Source organism: Mytilus trossulus, chromosome 4 (genome assembly GCF_036588685.1).
Source record: "Mytilus trossulus isolate FHL-02 chromosome 4, PNRI_Mtr1.1.1.hap1, whole genome shotgun sequence".
Classification (NCBI taxonomy): Eukaryota; Metazoa; Mollusca; class Bivalvia; order Mytilida; family Mytilidae; genus Mytilus; species Mytilus trossulus.
This window is the reverse complement of record NC_086376.1, coordinates 49,116,000-49,135,400: the sequence shown is the minus strand read 5'-3', so window position 1 is coordinate 49,135,400 and position 19,401 is coordinate 49,116,000. Positions and strand designations below refer to the sequence as shown.

The window sequence follows — 19,401 nt, the reverse complement described above, 5'->3', positions numbered from 1 at the left end:
TATCTAAAAGGTACTCAAGTGAGATTGTATAATGATGTACTTTTACAATCCAACCATATGCGTTGATTTTTTTTATCTGTCGTTTCATTGAAAATATGAAGACGACAAATTTCCAATCAAAACAAATATAAAGCAGCATAGTTTTTCAGGCGTATCTGAAATAAAATCTCGAGTGTAAAAATATTGACATCTCTTATCATGCTTATGTTCGGAAATTCACATCTGATCAATTTTAAAGAAGGAGATAGTAGCTAAGTAGATGTATACAGTGATGACGGAACGAACAAAAATTTGTGTAGCATCCTCGGTGGGATTCGAACCCACGACCTCCGGATTAGAAGTCCGGCGCGCTATCCCCTGCGCTACGAGGACATATCTAACATGTTGCTAACTATATCATTTATTCGTAAACGCATTTTGCAACCCTTAACATTGATTTAAGCTGGTCAAATGTTTATTTACGAATGGTGACCTTTTTGTTTGTTGTTGTTGACGGGAATTAGAATATAGGAGTGAAAATTTTGTTAACTGTTCGTTATTTCGAATACATTCTCCACTTAAATTGTATTTGCTACACATACATTTAAATAGATGTTATACCACCTATAGTCGTATCTAAGAGGTACTGATATTGTATACATGCTGAATTATGTACGTTTTACGATCCAGCCATATCCGCTGATCTTTTTGTCACATCATTGAAAATATCTAGCATTCATTCATGTCTAGACGACAAATTTTACAAACAAACAAATAAGCAGCATATAGTTTTTCAGGCATATTTGAAGAAGAAAAAATCTCGTAAGTGGAAACGGAAACACATTCACTTTTTTTTTTGGTCGGGTCGAAAATTTGAATTTGATCAATTTTGAGGAAGGACAATGACTATGTAGTTAGTAGCATACAGTGATGACAGAAAGAACAAAAGTATATTAGTTTTGCATCCTCGGTGGGATTCGAACCGACGACCTCTGGCTTAAAAGTCCAGCGCGCTATCCCTTGCACTACGCAGGCATCCTTAACAAATTGTCAACTGTATCATTTATTCTAAAACAACCCTTATATTTGATTAAAGCTATAGTGAAATGTTTATATAATGAATAGTAATATTGTTTGTGTGTGTGTGTGTGTGTGTGTGTTATTTTAACCGTTCGATCGTTATCTAGAATATATTCACCACTTTGTATTTGATATATAACATGTAACAAGTTATCGCTTGGTATCTAAAAGGTACTCAAGTGAGATTGTATAATGATGTACTTTTACAATCCAACCATATGCGTTGATTTTTTTTATCTGTCGTTTCATTGAAAATATGAAGACGACAAATTTCCAATCAAAACAAATATAAAGCAGCATAGTTTTTCAGGCGTATCTGAAATAAAATCTCGAGTGTAAAAATATTGACATCTCTTATCATGCTTATGTTCGGAAATTCACATCTGATCAATTTTAAAGAAGGAGATAGTAGCTAAGTAGATGTATACAGTGATGACGGAACGAACAAAAATTTGTGTAGCATCCTCGGTGGGATTCGAACCCACGACCTCCGGATTAGAAGTCCGGCGCGCTATCCCCTGCGCTACGAGGACATATCTAACATGTTGCTAACTATATCATTTATTCGTAAACGCATTTTGCAACCCTTAACATTGATTTAAGCTGGTCAAATGTTTATTTACGAATGGTGACCTTTTTGTTTGTTGTTGTTGACGGGAATTAGAATATAGGAGTGAAAATTTTGTTAACTGTTCGTTATTTCGAATACATTCTCCACTTAAATTGTATTTGCTACACATACATTTAAATAGATGTTATACCACCTATAGTCGTATCTAAGAGGTACTGATATTGTATACATGCTGAATTATGTACGTTTTACGATCCAGCCATATCCGCTGATCTTTTTGTCACATCATTGAAAATATCTAGCATTCATTCATGTCTAGACGACAAATTTTACAAACAAACAAATAAGCAGCATATAGTTTTTCAGGCATATTTGAAGAAGAAAAAATCTCGTAAGTGGAAACGGAAACACATTCACTTTTTTTTTTGGTCGGGTCGAAAATTTGAATTTGATCAATTTTGAGGAAGGACAATGACTATGTAGTTAGTAGCATACAGTGATGACAGAAAGAACAAAAGTATATTAGTTTTGCATCCTCGGTGGGATTCGAACCGACGACCTCTGGCTTAAAAGTCCAGCGCGCTATCCCTTGCACTACGCAGGCATCCTTAACAAATTGTCAACTGTATCATTTATTCTAAAACAACCCTTATATTTGATTAAAGCTATAGTGAAATGTTTATATAATGAATAGTAATATTGTTTGTGTGTGTGTGTGTGTGTGTGTTATTTTAACCGTTCGATCGTTATCTAGAATATATTCACCACTTTGTATTTGATATATAACATGTAACAAGTTATCGCTTGGTATCTAAAAGGTACTCAAGTGAGATTGTATAATGATGTACTTTTACAATCCAACCATATGCGTTGATTTTTTTTATCTGTCGTTTCATTGAAAATATGAAGACGACAAATTTCCAATCAAAACAAATATAAAGCAGCATAGTTTTTCAGGCGTATCTGAAATAAAATCTCGAGTGTAAAAATATTGACATCTCTTATCATGCTTATGTTCGGAAATTCACATCTGATCAATTTTAAAGAAGGAGATAGTAGCTAAGTAGATGTATACAGTGATGACGGAACGAACAAAAATTTGTGTAGCATCCTCGGTGGGATTCGAACCCACGACCTCCGGATTAGAAGTCCGGCGCGCTATCCCCTGCGCTACGAGGACATATCTAACATGTTGCTAACTATATCATTTATTCGTAAACGCATTTTGCAACCCTTAACATTGATTTAAGCTGGTCAAATGTTTATTTACGAATGGTGACCTTTTTGTTTGTTGTTGTTGACGGGAATTAGAATATAGGAGTGAAAATTTTGTTAACTGTTCGTTATTTCGAATACATTCTCCACTTAAATTGTATTTGCTACACATACATTTAAATAGATGTTATACCACCTATAGTCGTATCTAAGAGGTACTGATATTGTATACATGCTGAATTATGTACGTTTTACGATCCAGCCATATCCGCTGATCTTTTTGTCACATCATTGAAAATATCTAGCATTCATTCATGTCTAGACGACAAATTTTACAAACAAACAAATAAGCGGGTCAACATAGTTTTAATGGCATATTAAAGTTTATGAAAGAACTGGTTCCTGGAACTTTGGATGTACCAACATAGGTACTTCAGATCTGACAAAAAAACAGAATGTGCCCTCTTTTTAAAATTTCGTGCAGTTTTTGTAATATTCAAAATTAAAAGTCCAAAAGTGTTCTACAATGACCACCAGTCCTTCAGCTTGCATTTGATAACAAAAATACCTAAATATTCTACTTTTCTTGAAAGATACACTCATGCGTAGGAACTATTTTGTGTTAAATATGTACTACTTTCTGGTATGTGCTTTCTGGCCGGGCCCGAATGAGTGGTATTACATCTTAAGGGGGTCTTGAAATCTTCCGAAGTGCTGACTTTAAAATTTGTTCAGCTAGACCAAATCACTACTCTACTTAAAAATTAATGACCCACTTTTTTTTAGTTTCATTTATTACCCCTACTTGCTATGTGAGGCATAAAACATAGAGAAATACATTCGGAAAGGATATAAAAAATATTGTCTAGTAACACACTATACACACTAGGGACTATATTCGACGACAACGAAAATTAAGGGACGATAATTGTGGTCTCGTACCTAATAGGATAGACACAGTTGATCAATCTTTATAAACTGTGACTTGGTATGGCCAAATTAAGCTTAGTAAGACAAGAAAATGCTTACAAAGTTTTATGGCATTATAAACAATATGATAAATTTTATATTCAACTTTGAGTGTTAATTTTTGAAAAAAATCTTACAAAATTAAAAATATAGCCAAATGATACTTTTTGATTGCCTTGACAGATAACATATCATTTATAAAAAGCATCAGAGTACTCATTTGATTTATTAGACTTGCATTAATTATTCAGCCTGTGCCTAAAAACTAAGGTGTCTTTTTTTATCATTTCTATTCTCAGGTAACATGATACAATAAATCTGATCACAAAAAGAATCTAGCAGTCAACTTTTTTTGCAGACAGTATGATCTGATACAAAGATTTTTCGCGTTTAAGTGAAAAACTTGCATGCAATTTTAGTCTCACAGGCTTATATTTGAACCATTTGGTTTCCATCAGAAGACAAGAAAGATATTGAAATGAAACAGGTACACAAGACATTGCAAAGTGCTTTTTATAAAAATTCATTGAGGTCTTTATATGGAATTTAACTTTTATGTACCAAGCTCTTCACTTTGTTCGTGGGTTCGAATTCCACCGCGGATTCAAAACAAAAATAGTTTTGTTCTTTCTGTCATCACTGTATACATTCACTTAGCTACATCATTCTTCTTCAAACTTTATCAAATGTGAATTTTCGAACATAAAAGATGTGAATACTTTTCCACTCGAGATTTTTTTTTCAAATACGCCTAAAAACTATGCTGATTATTTGTTTTAATTGTAAAATGTCTAGATATTTTCAATGAAGCGACAAAAAGATCAGAGAATATGATTGGATTGTAAAAGTACATAATTATACAATCTCACTTGAGTACCTTTTAGATACCAAGCGATAACTTGTTACATGTCATATATCAAAAACAAAGTGGTGAATGTATTCTAGATAACGAACGGTTAATAACAAAAACAAAAACCATCACTTTTCGTTATATAAACATTTCACTATAGCTAAAACAAAATTTTGGGGTTGTTTTAGAATAAATATTGATAGGGATGTCCTCGTAGCTAAGGAGATAGTGTGCTGGACTTGTAAGCCGGAGGTCGTGGGTTCGAATCCCACCGAGTATGCAAACAATATATACTTTTGTTCTTTCTGTCATCACTGCTACTAACTACATTTTCCTTCTTCAAAATATATCAAGTTCATATTGTCGACCATACAAAAAGTGAATATTTTCCCACTCGAGAACTTTTTTTTACAAATACACCTGAAAAACTATGCTGCTTATTTGTTTTGATCGTAAAATTTGTCTTCTAAATAAAGGCAACAGTAGTATCCCGCTGTTCAAAACTCATAAATCCATGGACAAAAAACAAAATCGGGGTAACAAACCAAAACCGAGCGAAACGCATTAAATATAAGAGGAGAACAACGACACAACACCAAAACGCAACACACATAGAAACGGACCAAGCATCAGACAAAACACCACGAGAATAACAAATATAACATTAAGACCAAATACATGAATTTGGGATAGACAAGTACCATGCCACGTCTTATCTCAATATCTCAAAAATAAGAGGAAACACAAACGACTCAACGTTAAAATGCAACACACAGAGAAACGAACAATAATATAACAATGACCATCTTCCTGACTTGGTACAGGAAACTTATAAAGGGGAATAAAAGTGGTGGGTTGAACCTGGTTTTATGGCATGCCAAACCTCGCACTTTAATGGCAAAGTTAAATATAACATTGAAATGACAACATAATATTACAGGACTACAATACAAATAAATAGGAGAACATATTAGACAAAGAAAAACATGATTAATAGATTAACAAAAAGCATCAGGTTTAAATTCAATACGCCAAAAACGCGCCTTGTCCACACAAGACTCACCAGTGACGCCCAGATATAAAAGATCGAAAGTGAAAAAAGTACAAAGTTGTACAGCGCTGAAGATCAAAAGTTGAAAAGGTTTCGCCAAATACGGCATTGTTTTTATGCCCGGGATAAGAACATTCTTATTATATAGAACAATTCATGCTATTGCAAACAATAAATTTTATCAAATGAATATGAAAGAGATATACACAAAGAAACTGAAGTATTAACTAATTACAGAAAACTAAACCTGAATACATAACGCCTAGATATAAAAGATCGAACGTGAAAAAGGTACAAAGTTGTACAGCACTGAAGATCAAAAGTTGAAAAGGTTTTGACAAATACGGCATTGTTTTTATGCACGGGATAAGAACATCCTTATTATATAGAACACTTAATGCTATTGCATGCTATTGCAAACAGTAACTTTTAACAAATGAATATGAAAGAGATATACATAATGAAACTGAAGTATTAACTAATTACAGAAAACTAAACCCGAGTTTATCACAAAATAGACACACATCTGAATCAGTCCAGGCGTCAACGTAATTAAAAAAACTGTGACGTCACATACGATGGCGAAAAGGCAGAAACGTTATGGCACATTTGAATTTATGAAATTTAGAAACAGCATGACGTCACATATGAAAAACTATCATTCAAAAATGAGATAGAATAGGATTGATTTAGAACTAAATACTGATAATTCATTTAAACAAAATGCATATTGCAATACTTATTAATAGCAATTAACTGTAATATGTATATGTCCAGTTTGTTATGAATCCAACTTCAAACGTAAATAATCGTACAAAATTTAATATAATTAATAAAGAGGAGGTGATTAATTTTTCTATCCGTCACACCTAAATATATAATAAGAAGACGTCAACACATTTGACAAAATCTGATGAGAATTACAAATATAACATTAAACATGTAAACTAAATACATGAATTTGGGATAAACAAGTACAGACACACGTCTTATAATAATGCGAATTCACATTCAGCAAAACAGTCACAATCGGGAATAAGTCACGTTTGGTAATTAAAAGATTAGACGACATAATGACAAACCACAATCTACCATGTGGTAAAAATGTCCTTAGCTAGTTTGGTTAAAGAGACATCATATGGATCCACCAATTCGTGATGGTGTCCATAAAATTTACGGAGTGTCAATTTTAATCTGTCCTCCTCATAACTTTGTTGGAGCAGTTTCTGCGTAAGGAGCACAATCCTGTATATGAAGTCCGTATAGTGTGAACAAGCACGTGAATAACGTATCAATTGTGATATGTAAACACCATACGAAGGGGAAATTGATAATTGGGAAGTTGAAATCGTCCCGTTTATCATAGATTTTTGTGTGAAGTCGTCCATCTACGTCAATATTGAGGAAAAGATCAAGGTATGAAGCAGTCCTTTTAGTATCAGTAGTATCCTTAATTTCAAGTTCACTGGGATATATGATATGTAAGTATTGGCTGAAGTATGGGTTGTTCAATGATAAAACATCATCAATATATCGGAAAGTAAAATTAAAGAATTTCGCAAGGTGCTTTTTCTTTTTGTCTTTTAGAAGGTTCTGAATAAATTCTGCTTCATACGAATACAAAAACAAATCAGCCAGCAGGGGTGCACAATTAGTACCCATTGGAATACCGACTGTCTGTTGAAATATAAATCCTCCAAACTCAACAAATATATTGTCGATCAAAAAGTCCAGCATTTTAATAATATTATCTTCAGTATATTTTCTGGAAGATTCAGTGTGATTCTTCACAAAATATATATTATTGTATCCCAAAACAAGAAATTTGTATCTACGATTCCCATTTTTATAGAAAAAGCTCTGTTTTATGAGTTGGTGAAGTCGATCTTTCAACTGAGCATGGGGAATAGTAGTATATAGCGTAGAAAAATCAAAAGTTTTTATGTTGCTGCAAAATTGCAAAGATTGTGATCGAAGGTTAAGCAGTAGATCTTTCGAATTTTTGAGAATCCACATCTGGTTAACACCACTGGTAGAATATATCTCCTCACAATATTTTTGAAGCCCATCTTTAACTGTAGAAAGAATAGTAGTCAATACTTTAGAAAGATGTTTAGTCGAACATTTTGAAGACCCAGCTATGTATCGTTCTTTATATGGAGTTTTGTGTAATTTAGGTATCCAGTATAATGAGGGCAAGTTTTCTTCGTTTTCTTTGATGTTGATACCAAAAGAAAGAAGGACAGATTTATGATTTTGTAAAATTTCATCCTTGGTAAATGATGTTAAAGAATATGTAGGATTACTAGTAGTTTGATCAATTCCAAGCTCTGTAGTGAGACATTGCAAATAATGTTTTTTTTTACATATGAAGACAATATTATTGGAGGCTTTATCTGCCGGAACAACGACATATTTGTCATGCAAAGAGGATAAAGCATCCACAACCTCCGGATTCTTGAAAGGGTTAGAAACTCTTGTTCTCATATTACATCTTAGTTTTTGTATGCGCCTCTAAATGCATGATCGAATAGCTTTGATCCATTCAGACAAAGTGTCCAGTTCGGGTTCGTCTGGTTCGCGCTTTATCCATTTTCTTGCATAGTCCTCAACTGCATCCATCAGTAACTTGAAATTCTTTTTTCCAGTTGATGGGCTGGGGGATTCTATACTTTGGTCCCTTGGCTAGCAACTCTCTTAGTTGTTTATTGGTAACAATACCAAGGTCACCAGTAATAATATGAACAGCTGGACTATAATTGTATTGAGAAGATGCACATGAGCAATCCGGAGGCTTGGATTTTGTATCTTTGAGGTTAAAATCATCTAAAACTCTCTTGTGGTTGAAAATCTTTGATGCAATAGACTTGGTGTAAGTATAAGAAATAACAGGTGTAGCTTTATTTTTGAAGTAATCAGGTATAGTTTTTTGAACAGATTTTTGATGAAAAATATTGCCAATATTTACAGCATCTAAACCTTTATTGGCGAGTTCTACCTTAAAAAAGTAACGCTTTTCCTCACTATTGGATGTAGTCAATACGGGTTTAAATAGTTCATGGTTAGCAATGTCCATGATAATTGCAACTAATCTATACAAAACAGAACGAGAATCAGTAACGGAAGTATTTTTGGCATCTTGAAATAGTAAAGAAAGTTTTGACAATGAAATGGAGTATAATTTAGTTCTAATATGATGAATTCCTAAAGGTTTTTGAACAGACGTTAATAGACTATCAATTGTCACGGTGTGTACAGCAGGTGGTATATATTTTCTGTGACCATGACTTCTATTTCGTCGAGCAGAAGTATTAAATAATTTTAATGTATTGACAGTACTACACCTGGGACTAGATAAAATACCTACACCATCAATTTTGTCATTGCATCCATAGGGAATGGCTGTTCCCAACTCTCTAATCCAAAAGTCTTCTCTTTGTAAACGATATGGTGTACTCAATATGGGGTCATTTGTTGGATGATATATTTTCTCTATAATCCGGACTTTCATTGAAACAATAGAATGGTCAGGCTGATTAAAATGTTTATAGTCAAATTTGTTGTTATTAGGATCATTAACATTAGACCGATGATCATTCATCCTAAAATTGAGTCTTTGTCGAGTTTCCCCGACGTAGATCAATCCACAAAGAGCACATTCAATACCGTAAACAATATTGGAGGCGCAGTGCAATTCAAATCCTCATGGCTATGTGTATTGTAACTTTTGGTGGTTAAATTACTTTGGAAGTGGGTATCAGTTATAAGAATATCACAGGTTTTACAATTTTTACGGTTACATTTGGAAATAGAGCAATATTGATGGTTGTCATTGAAATCTAAAATATCTGAAAGTTGAATAGTACACGGCCGAATATATTCAAACTTGTCTGAATTTTTATAGTACAATGAGGATTCAGAAGACTGCACATGTGTCATTTTCATAACATCATTTAAGATGATCCTGGGGACACCTGATAAAATCGGTGTTGTTGTGTCCTTGACAACAGCCGATTGACACCTTTTTATCCTGGGAGTCGTGTCATCCAGTATAATATTATTTTTTCTACTAGTTTTCATGCTGTTAGGCTACCGGACTGGTAGAATCCTCGGGGACAGATTGTCCACCAGCAGAGATTCCGGTCCGGTGGTGATAAATAAAGGCAACAGTAGTATACCGCTGTTAAAAACGTCTTATCTCAATATCTCAAAAATAAGAGGAAACACAAACGACTTATGTTAAAATGCAACACACAGAGAAACGAAAAATAATATAACAATGACCATCTTCCTGACTTGGTACAGGACACTTTTAAAGGGGAATAAAAGTGGTGGGTTGAACCTGGTTTTATGGCATGCCAAACCTCGCACTTTAATAGCAAAGTTAAATATAACATTGAAATGACAACATAATATTACAGGACTACAATACAAATAAATAGGAGAACATATTAGACAAAGAAAAACATGATTAATAGATTAACAAAAAGCATCAGGTTTAAAATTCAATACGCCAAAAACGCGCCTTGTCCACACAAGACTCACCAGTGACGCCCAGATATAAAAGATCGAAAGTGAAAAAAGTACAAAGTTGTACAGCGCTGAAGATCAAAAGTTGAAAAGGTTTCGCCAAATACGGCATTGTTTTTATGCCCGGGATAAGAACATTCTTATTATATAGAACAATTCATGCTATTGCAAACAGTAAATTTTATCAAATGAATATGAAAGAGATATACACAAAGAAACTGAAGTATTAACTAATTACAGAAAACTAAACCTGAATACATAACGCCTAGATATAAAAGATCGAACGTGAAAAAGGTACAAAGTTGTACAGCGCTGAAGATCAAAAGTTGAAAAGGTTTTGACAAATACGGCACTGTTTTTATGCACGGGATAAGAACATCCTTATTATATAGAACACTTAATGCTATTACAAACAGTAAATTTTAACAAATGAAATGAATATGAAAGAGATATACATAATGAAACTGAAGTATTAACTAATTACAGAAAACTAAACCCGAGTTTATCACAAAATAGACACACATCTGAATCAGTCCAGGCGTCAACGTAATTAAAAAAATGTGACGTCACATACGATGGCGAAAAGGCAGAAACGTTATGCCACATTTGAATTTATGAAATTTAGAAACAGCATGATGTCACATATGAAAAACTATCATTCAAAAATGAGATAGAATAGGATTGATTTAGAACTAAATACTGATAATTCATTTAAACAAAATGCATATTGCAATACTTATTAATAGCAATAAACTGTAATATGTATATGTCCAGTTTGTTATGAATCCAACTTCAAACGTAAATAATCGTACAAAATTTAATATAATTAATAAAGAGGAGGTGATTAATTTTTCTATCCGTCACACCTAAATATATAATAAGAAGACGTCAACACATTTGACAAAATCTGATGAGAATTACAAATATAACATTAAACATGTAAACTAAATACATGAATTTGGGATAAACAAGTACAGAAACACGTCTTATAGTAATGCGAATTCACATTCAGCAAAACAGTCACAATCGGGAATAAGTCACGTTTGGTAATTAAAAGATTAGACGACATAATGACAAACCACAATCTACCATGTGGTAAAAATGTCCTTAGCTAGTTTGGTTAAAGAGACATCATATGGATCCACCAATTCGTGATGGTGTCCATAAAATTTACGGAGTGTCAATTTTAATCTGTCCTCCTCATAACTTTGTTGGAGCAGTTTCTGCGTAAGGAGCACACTCCTGTATATGAAGTCCGTATAGTGTGAACAAGCACGTGAATAACGTATCAATTGTGATATGTAAACACCATACGAAGGGGCAGAGGGTATGTTACTGCTGAGAAATGGGAAATTGATAATTGGGAAGTTGAAATCGTCCCGTTTATCATAGATTTTTGTGTGAAGTCGTCCATCTACGTCAATATCTTCTAAATATTTTCAATGAAGCGACAAAAAAGATCAGCGAATATGGTTGGATTGTAAAAGTACATAATTATACAATATCACTTGAGTACCTTTTAGACACTAAGCGACAATTTGACTGACTATAGATGGTAACATCTATTGAGATGTCATTTATCCAATGCTAAGTGGTGAATACATTCTAGATAACGAACGGTTAAAAACATTACAATAACCCAGCACTATTCGTTATACAAACATTTAACTATAGCTAAAATCAAATTGGGTTTTCTTTTAGAATAAATGATATATGTAATATTTTAAAACTTGAGTTGATATTTATATTAGTACGATTGGTTGATATCTTTTATCCACTGATTTTTGTTAATGAATCGATTAAGATAAACGGAAAATGCATACTTTGAAAACAGTTTTTATTAGCTGGAAATATCCAATTGAAACATATAGCATACGCAATGGTTCCAGGTTTCTTACCATTTAATGCTATTAAAGAAATAGTTTAAAATGTTAATGAAAATGTAGACTGTTATAAACTTAGACAGCAATATAATAGTTTGTTAGATTGTGTACCAAATGAATGGGAAAAGGTGATATCAAATGAAACAAAGAATTAAGATAAAGCGAAACCCAACGTCCACGGCTTCCCTCTTCATCTTCACACAATTACTATCATTGTTTTCATAGAACATTGCAAGGTTCATGTTGGGAACCATATCGAAATATATTGGTTTCAATAATGTCCTGCAGTAACTATAACACATACTCTATCATTATGTTTATAAAGAGATAGATTCCTTCTGATAAGAAATTATCAAGTTTGTACTATATTTGCTATTTATAAATTTTATATGTTTGCAATCAATCCAAAAAAAAATCCGGCACCGAAGGTGGAAGAGGACAAAACTGAAAGTGACTTCTCGGATGTGGTTTCTGGCGCAGTCAGGGATTTGAGGACTATTATGAACAGCAAATTGGCCATAGCTAAGGCCAGAGAGGGATTGGTCTATGGCCTGCAAGAGGATGGGAACATTCCACCATTCTGCAAATCCTTCTTGATTGTAGACCGGACCTCCTGAATAGAGACTATTCAAAGGAACTCGGTGAAATATGGACAACCGAGCTGAGGGAAACCAAAACAAACCTACTAACAGAGTCCGTCAAATTCCTAGACAATAAAATTTCTGACATTGATGGGGAAATTAAGAAAAACCTAGATAACACCAACACTATCAATGGTGTAGCAACTAAATGTGCTGGCCTGGCTCGATCCGATTTGGCTAAGAGATTCTTGGACATAAAGGAACGCCAGGAGAAGTATCTAGCAGAGTTCAAAACCGATATACGTGCCAAACAACCCATCCCTACATGGAAGAGAGAGATCCAACATCCATTTCAAAAAGGGCAACAACAGAAGAGGACGACCATAACTGTGTAATTAAAAAAATATACTGTGTATACACGAACATATTGTTCATACCTACTGGATGAGTGCGTAAAATTTTGAACGTGATTATTTGACAGACTATATGTTTTTTCACATTGAGATTAATTTTCTATTTAATGGTATGTTATTCTTTTTTATCAGACATTATTTGGTCGCTTTTTGTATTCCATAACGGATGATGAACAGTAAATATTTCTTGTTTTGATATTTTTCATATGGGATAATTACCTATATAAAAATGTGTTAAACTTCCAATGTTTTCGTTTCTTCCTGCCAATCAGTAAATTTATATCAATGACCAATCAGATAATAGCTATGCTATCCAGCCACACCCCATTGAGTTTCCCAGTCTGCATTGACACACAAGCCAACTTCATCTCTGCGATATTGCAGTAGTCATGGCTAGACGCCTTAATGTTCATATGAAAAAGAAAAAATATGGCAAGCGCCAAAGAATCAAAGTTGAAATGCAACAATCAAAAATAAAATTCCAAATAAAACAGGCTAAACAGCATGTGGTTAATCTGTCAATGAAAACTTTAACTGACAATGATTATTTGCTGCTTTCTTTCAAAAGGGTTGAAATTTATACCTGCTCCCGCATTGAAAGGGGTAAAAAAAGATTTGATGAGAGACTTTAATGAATTTGCTAGAAAATTAAGATGTAAATTTCTATTTTATTCAAAGAATGAAAATATACACCCATTCAGGGACAATAGCAAATATGAACCTCACTACAGCTGTGATGCACTTGAAAATTATATTTTCCAAACAAAACATGAGTTGTCGTCAATGCAGCCTCGGAGATTTAGAGACAATCTGAAACCTGGTGAGAGGTCAAGCATATCTTCACTTTTGCGAGACAAACCAAATCTTATTAAAAAAGCTGATAAAAGCAACAATGTTGTTGTTTGTGATAAGAATATTTACTTATCCGAAGCTTATCGGCAATTACAATCGCATCACTACACAAGTCTCGACGGTTTTGACTTCAAGGTTCTCAGAAATAATATCAATGATTATGTCACTAGAATGCACATTCACAATGAAATTGACGAAATTTCATTCAAATACATGATAAATAGCAATCAGAAAAATTACGGACCGGGACAAATGCATATATCACCGAAAATACATAAAATAAATTTTGTAGATTTTGACAATGTCATGAGTTTAGGATTTAATATTGATTTAATAGTTCCTCCAGGGAGACCTATCATTTCCCAGATTGGTACGATCACTGAATACATAGGTCGTTATGTTGATTATTTTCTTGTGCCAATAGTTAAGAAACACCATACGTTCATCAGAGATTCATCTGATTTTATACAAAAAATAGAAACAATGAAACCATTAGACAATTGCCTATTATGTAGTTTTGACATAAGTCAGATGTTTACCAACTATCCAATTGAAGAAAATCTTTTAGCAGTAAGAGCAGCATATGATGCATTTGATAAATCGCATTACACTATAAAATATCCCTCTACAGATGATTTAGTTTCCCTCTTGGGATATGTTCTGCAATATAATATCTTCGAATTTAATGATCGATTATATCAACAATGTCTAGGTTCTGCAATTGGGGCCAGCTGTGCACCAGAATGTTGTAATATTTTATTCTATCAAATAATGAAAGAAATTATTTCGTCATTTCCTTACAAGACAAACATATCTTATTATGCCAGATACATGGATGATGGAATAATAAGAATTCAAGGGCAGAAGATTTCTAGCAGTTAATATATTAGACATGAAAACCCACTTCAAACCTACGAATTATTTTCTATATTTGCTCAGAAATAGCTCACATAATGAGCACGTGATTTAAGCATTTATCCGGGGAGAAGTAATTCGTTACAGAAGATCAACAAACAATGATAATGACCTTAGAGAAATTGTCTTAAAGTTCAAACATAATTTGATAAATAGGGGTTACACTAACACTGAAATCATGTCTAGCTTCAATGAAGCCTTAACCAAAGAGAGAAAACATTTGTTTTCAACTAAGGAAGGGAAACGTTAAGAGGAAATTCCTCTTGTAATGGCTACTAAATATAATCCTTGCATAAGCAAATTACGAAAACACCTTTTAAAACATTGGCATCTCATAAGAGATAATGTGGTTGACAATGAGGTATTCACAAAATCTACGATAATTGCTTATAAAAGGCACATAAATTTATCAGATATTCTGACATCGACCAAGGTAAAGAAAGTATAATTTAAATATATAGGAAAAATACCGCCGAAACGCTATATAAGCGTAGGATTGATTGCAAACATATAAAATTTATAAATAGCATATATAGTACAAACTTAATAATATCTTATCAGAAGGAATCTATCTCTTTATAAACATAATTATAGATTATGTGTTATAATTATTGCAGGACATTAGTGAAACCAATATATCTAATATGTGCACCACATTTTTTTATGTTATTTCGAAAAGACATAAATAATATTACAGTCTTTTCTGATAAATTAATTCTTAATTCCATTTTAAATCGTAGAAAAACATGAAAAGACGTTGATGAGGTCACGATCACATGACTAAATTATGTCTATGGGCTGATAACAAAATAGCGTCAGCCAATCAGAAGACGCGTTACCGCCAAAATTAAATTTATTTTATTTTAATAGATACATGTTATATGTTGAACCTGATGTTCATCAATATTGGTTAGAAAGTTCAATGTCCAATATGTTCCTTTTAAGTACTTATGGGCAAGTGTTCACTGCTATTAGAAATCTCAAGACTGTGTACAATAGGAATCCCCCTCCATATGTTGCGCATCGGGTGGCGTTGTTATTTCATAGGTGATTAATCGGGCGTTTGAATCACGTCAGACGCTTGACACCAACGTAAACAAAAAATGACATAACGACGTAAACATAAAGGAGTAAGTTCGGTAATGGCCGTATTTGGCCCCAATTATAAAGTTCCTAGTTACAAGACAATAAATGGTTTAAGTTGCCTTAAAGACATGTTAGAAAGTTAAACAGAGCTGTTTTTGTCAAAGTTTAATTTTAACACGTTGATTTTTACCTCCCAAAAAGGTCAAGATAAGGGATTTTGGTGAAATTTGACAAAATCAGCTAGATTTCAACCAAATAAAGGACCAGGAAGCATAGAGCGCAGGCGTCGACAAGCTTAATATTCAAATAAGACATGTTAAATGTCTTCACAAACATTGTTTAAAAGATCTTTGTTGACGGCGTATGCGCTCTATGTTTCCTGTCCAATAATTTATGGAAATTTACCCATTTTCTTTGATTTTTTCGTGAAAAATCAATATGAGTACAACTTGAGACGTCATAATGAAACGCAGAAACGTAAAAGGAGGAAGTCCGGTAAGTGCCTTATTTGGCCCCAATTATAAAGTTCATGGTTACAAGACAATAATTGTTTTAAGATGCCTTAAAGACATGTGAAAAAGATAAACAGAGCTGTTTTTGTCAAAGTTAAATTCTAACACGTTGATTTTTACATCCCAAAAAGGTCAAGATAAGGGAATTTGGTAAAATTTGACAAAATCCGCTGGATTTCAACCAAATAAAGGACCAGGAAGCATAGAGCGCAGGCGTCGACAAGCTTAATATTCAAATAAGACATGTTATTTAAAAATCATTGTAAAAGATCTTTGTTGTCGACGTTTGCGCGTTATGTTTCCTGTCAAATAATCTTTGGAATTTTACCCATTTTCATTGATTTTTTCGTGAAAATCAATATGAGTACAACTTGTGACGTCATAATGATTCGCAGAAACGTAAAATTTTTAACAAAATGGCTTATATCCTATCTAGTCAATGTATTAGCTATAATTTGTCGTGATAATTTCAATAAACCCGAATTTGAAATTTACGCTAAAAAAGGGAGCCATTTTAGGACCTTATCGAACATACTCCTTTTCATCAAAATGGTTGATATCCTAGCTAGTCAATGTATTAACTATAGTTTATCGTGATATTGGTCGATAAATCCGAATTTGAAAATTACGCTAAAAAAGGGGGCCATTTTAGGACCTTATCGAACCTACAAGATCTTTCAAGCTTTGTAGACTATAACATGCCCCAAAGATGTTGTGTGCCTGGGTGTAAGGCTTCAGGGGGACATCAGTTTCCGAATGATCCGACATTGAAGATGAAATGGAGGGTTGTCTTCAGGAGAACTGATGTTAAGACAAAGAAGTTGTGGAATCCTGGTCAACATGACGTTGTATGTTATGACCACTTTCTTGCCACTGATTACCGAAGAACATTGTCAGGTTATTAATATCAAAGAAATGTTTGATGTGACTGTATTTTTTTTGTTTCAAAATTTATAAAAAAAAATAATTTGTTATAATTTTTCACAGTGTGTGATCTTTGACTTACAGTATTAACATTGGTACTTGTAAAAATGTACTATCCATCTTTAATTCAGCAACTCAACAACTCAAGTTACCCAACACATCTACCGTTAGTTGTCAAAATGCACATTCATTGTATGTACATACTACTGTTTAACAATATTGACAAAGGTCTATACAATATCTATAAAGCACAAATTTACCATGCAAAAATTGTAACAAAATATAAGAATGCTTATACTAATAGAAACTAAAAAAATATAACACCTTCACATAATTCATCAAATATCTATAGTTTTTATATTCCCTGTCATTTGGTCACTTGTGCAGAGTTGTTTCATAGGCAATTTTACCACATCTTCTTATTTTATTTGAACTTAAGGTCAAAGTATTTTCAAAATGTGTTGTTTCACAACGGTATTTACTAACTTGTAGCTTTGAAATGTTGATAAAGTGGATATGAAATTTGTCTCATTGACACTCATACCACATCTTCCTATACCTATTTGATATTAACAAATGCATTGTTTTTTTGCAGGTGATCGCTGCAGACTTACAGAAAATGCTATTCCCTCTGTGTTTGAATTTATGAAGACATGTTCTGAGGAGTCTCCAAGAGCAAACAGATTTAAAAGAAGATCTGATACTTCACTAGCAACACCACATTTAATTAAGGATGATTCTATAGAGGTCCAATATGAAACTGAAATTGAAACAACAAAGAAGCTCAAGAGTCAAGTATATTCAATCTTAATGAATCCTCACAGCAAAGCAAACGTATCCAATGTGAAATTCCATCATTTAGTAAATTTTCATTAGAATCGTTCAAAAAAGATAACAAATTATCAATTATTATACTGGTTTTCAAGATTTTGACCATTACATGATTTTTTTCATTGCCTTGGTCCAAGTGCATTTGAACTTGAATTTAAGGGTACTTTACTCAATCCTATTGATCTTTTTATGACTTTAATCAAACTAAGATAAAACAAAGAGGATATTGAGTTGGAAATGCTATTTCAAGTCTCACAATCCACAGTTTCTAGGATCATTATCACTTGGATTAATTACCTGTATTTTCAGCCTCAAGAAATTAACATTTGACCTTCTCAAGAAATAATAAATGAAACCATGCCTAGTGATTTCTTTAAAAAAATAAATCCCAAAACCAGAGTGATAATGGATGCTACCGAAATACCTATAGAAAGACCATCAAATTGCACATTGAACGAAAAATCTATGTGAGGTATATAATTTTCTGACGTCAGACACACAAATCAATGAATGTGTTTGTAGATAGTAGATGTTTTTGTGTTCTGTTCCTTTTTATAATTATTATATGATTATGACTGATGTACCCATATTTTGACTATTTTATTTATTGTGTCTGTTTAGTTAATGCATCAATGTAAATATAATGGAATTTGATGAGACTGTCATCAAAGTGAGAGGGTTAGCGCTATAAAACCAGGTTCAATCCACCATTTTCTACATTTGAAAATGCCTGTACCAAGTCAGGAATATGACAGTTCTTGTCAATTCGTTTTTGATGCGCTTTGTTATTTGATTTTGCCATGTGATTATGGACTCTCCGAATTGATTTTCCTCTAAGTTCAGTGTTTTTGTGATTTTACCCTTTTTTGCAAATCAAGGTTTACATACCAAATTTCTTGTATGGTAAATATCAGTTAGATCCAGCTGAAGTTCGTCATGACAGAATGGTTGCTTCAAAGCGAATACACATAGAGAGAAACAAAAAGTTTTAAAATATTCAAACATGGAATTTGTAAGTCAAAGCTGCAATTGGGTTCAATAAATGTTTTTATTGGTTTTGCAATTTCAAATTTCAGAAAAAAAATTGTACACAGAAATGCTTGATATTTTAAAAACACAATGTGACTTTATACAATTATTTCCCTTGAATCAGGGAGAA

General features: G+C 33.0%; 1 protein-coding gene and 3 non-coding genes across 4 annotated transcripts; 1 reads left to right on the top strand and 3 right to left on the bottom strand.

Moving 5' to 3' along the window:
- Positions 1–299: 299 nt before the first annotated feature.
- On the bottom strand, positions 300–372 carry Trnar-ucu (transfer RNA arginine (anticodon UCU)). Its single transcript has one exon. It is a non-coding gene; the product is annotated as a tRNA-Arg (tRNA).
- Positions 373–1,519: 1,147 nt separating this feature from the next.
- Trnar-ucu (transfer RNA arginine (anticodon UCU)) lies at positions 1,520–1,592 on the bottom strand. The gene has a single exon. It is a non-coding gene; the product is annotated as a tRNA-Arg (tRNA).
- Positions 1,593–2,737: 1,145 nt separating this feature from the next.
- Trnar-ucu (transfer RNA arginine (anticodon UCU)) lies at positions 2,738–2,810 on the bottom strand. Its single transcript has one exon. It is a non-coding gene; the product is annotated as a tRNA-Arg (tRNA).
- Positions 2,811–17,185: 14,375 nt separating this feature from the next.
- On the top strand, positions 17,186–18,572 carry LOC134716659 (THAP domain-containing protein 6-like). The gene is made up of 3 exons (XM_063579666.1): positions 17,186–17,384; positions 18,007–18,206; positions 18,552–18,572. Exons 1-3 carry the CDS (start codon positions 17,186–17,188, stop codon positions 18,570–18,572), a joined length of 420 nt encoding a protein of 139 aa, XP_063435736.1.
- The last annotated feature ends 829 nt before the right edge of the window (positions 18,573–19,401 follow it).

Excerpts from the sequence above, each read along its gene's own strand:
- LOC134716659 (XM_063579666.1), top strand. The coding sequence starts at position 17,186 with ATGCCCCAAAGATGTTGTGTGCCTGGGTGTAAGGCTTCAGGGGGACAT. Across the intron at positions 17,385-18,006 it reads TTACCGAAGAACATTGTCAG|GTGATCGCTGCAGACTTACA; the intron begins GTTATTAATATC and ends GTTTTTTTGCAG. Across the intron at positions 18,207-18,551 it reads CAAAGAAGCTCAAGAGTCAA|CCTCAAGAAATTAACATTTG; the intron begins GTATATTCAATC and ends CTGTATTTTCAG.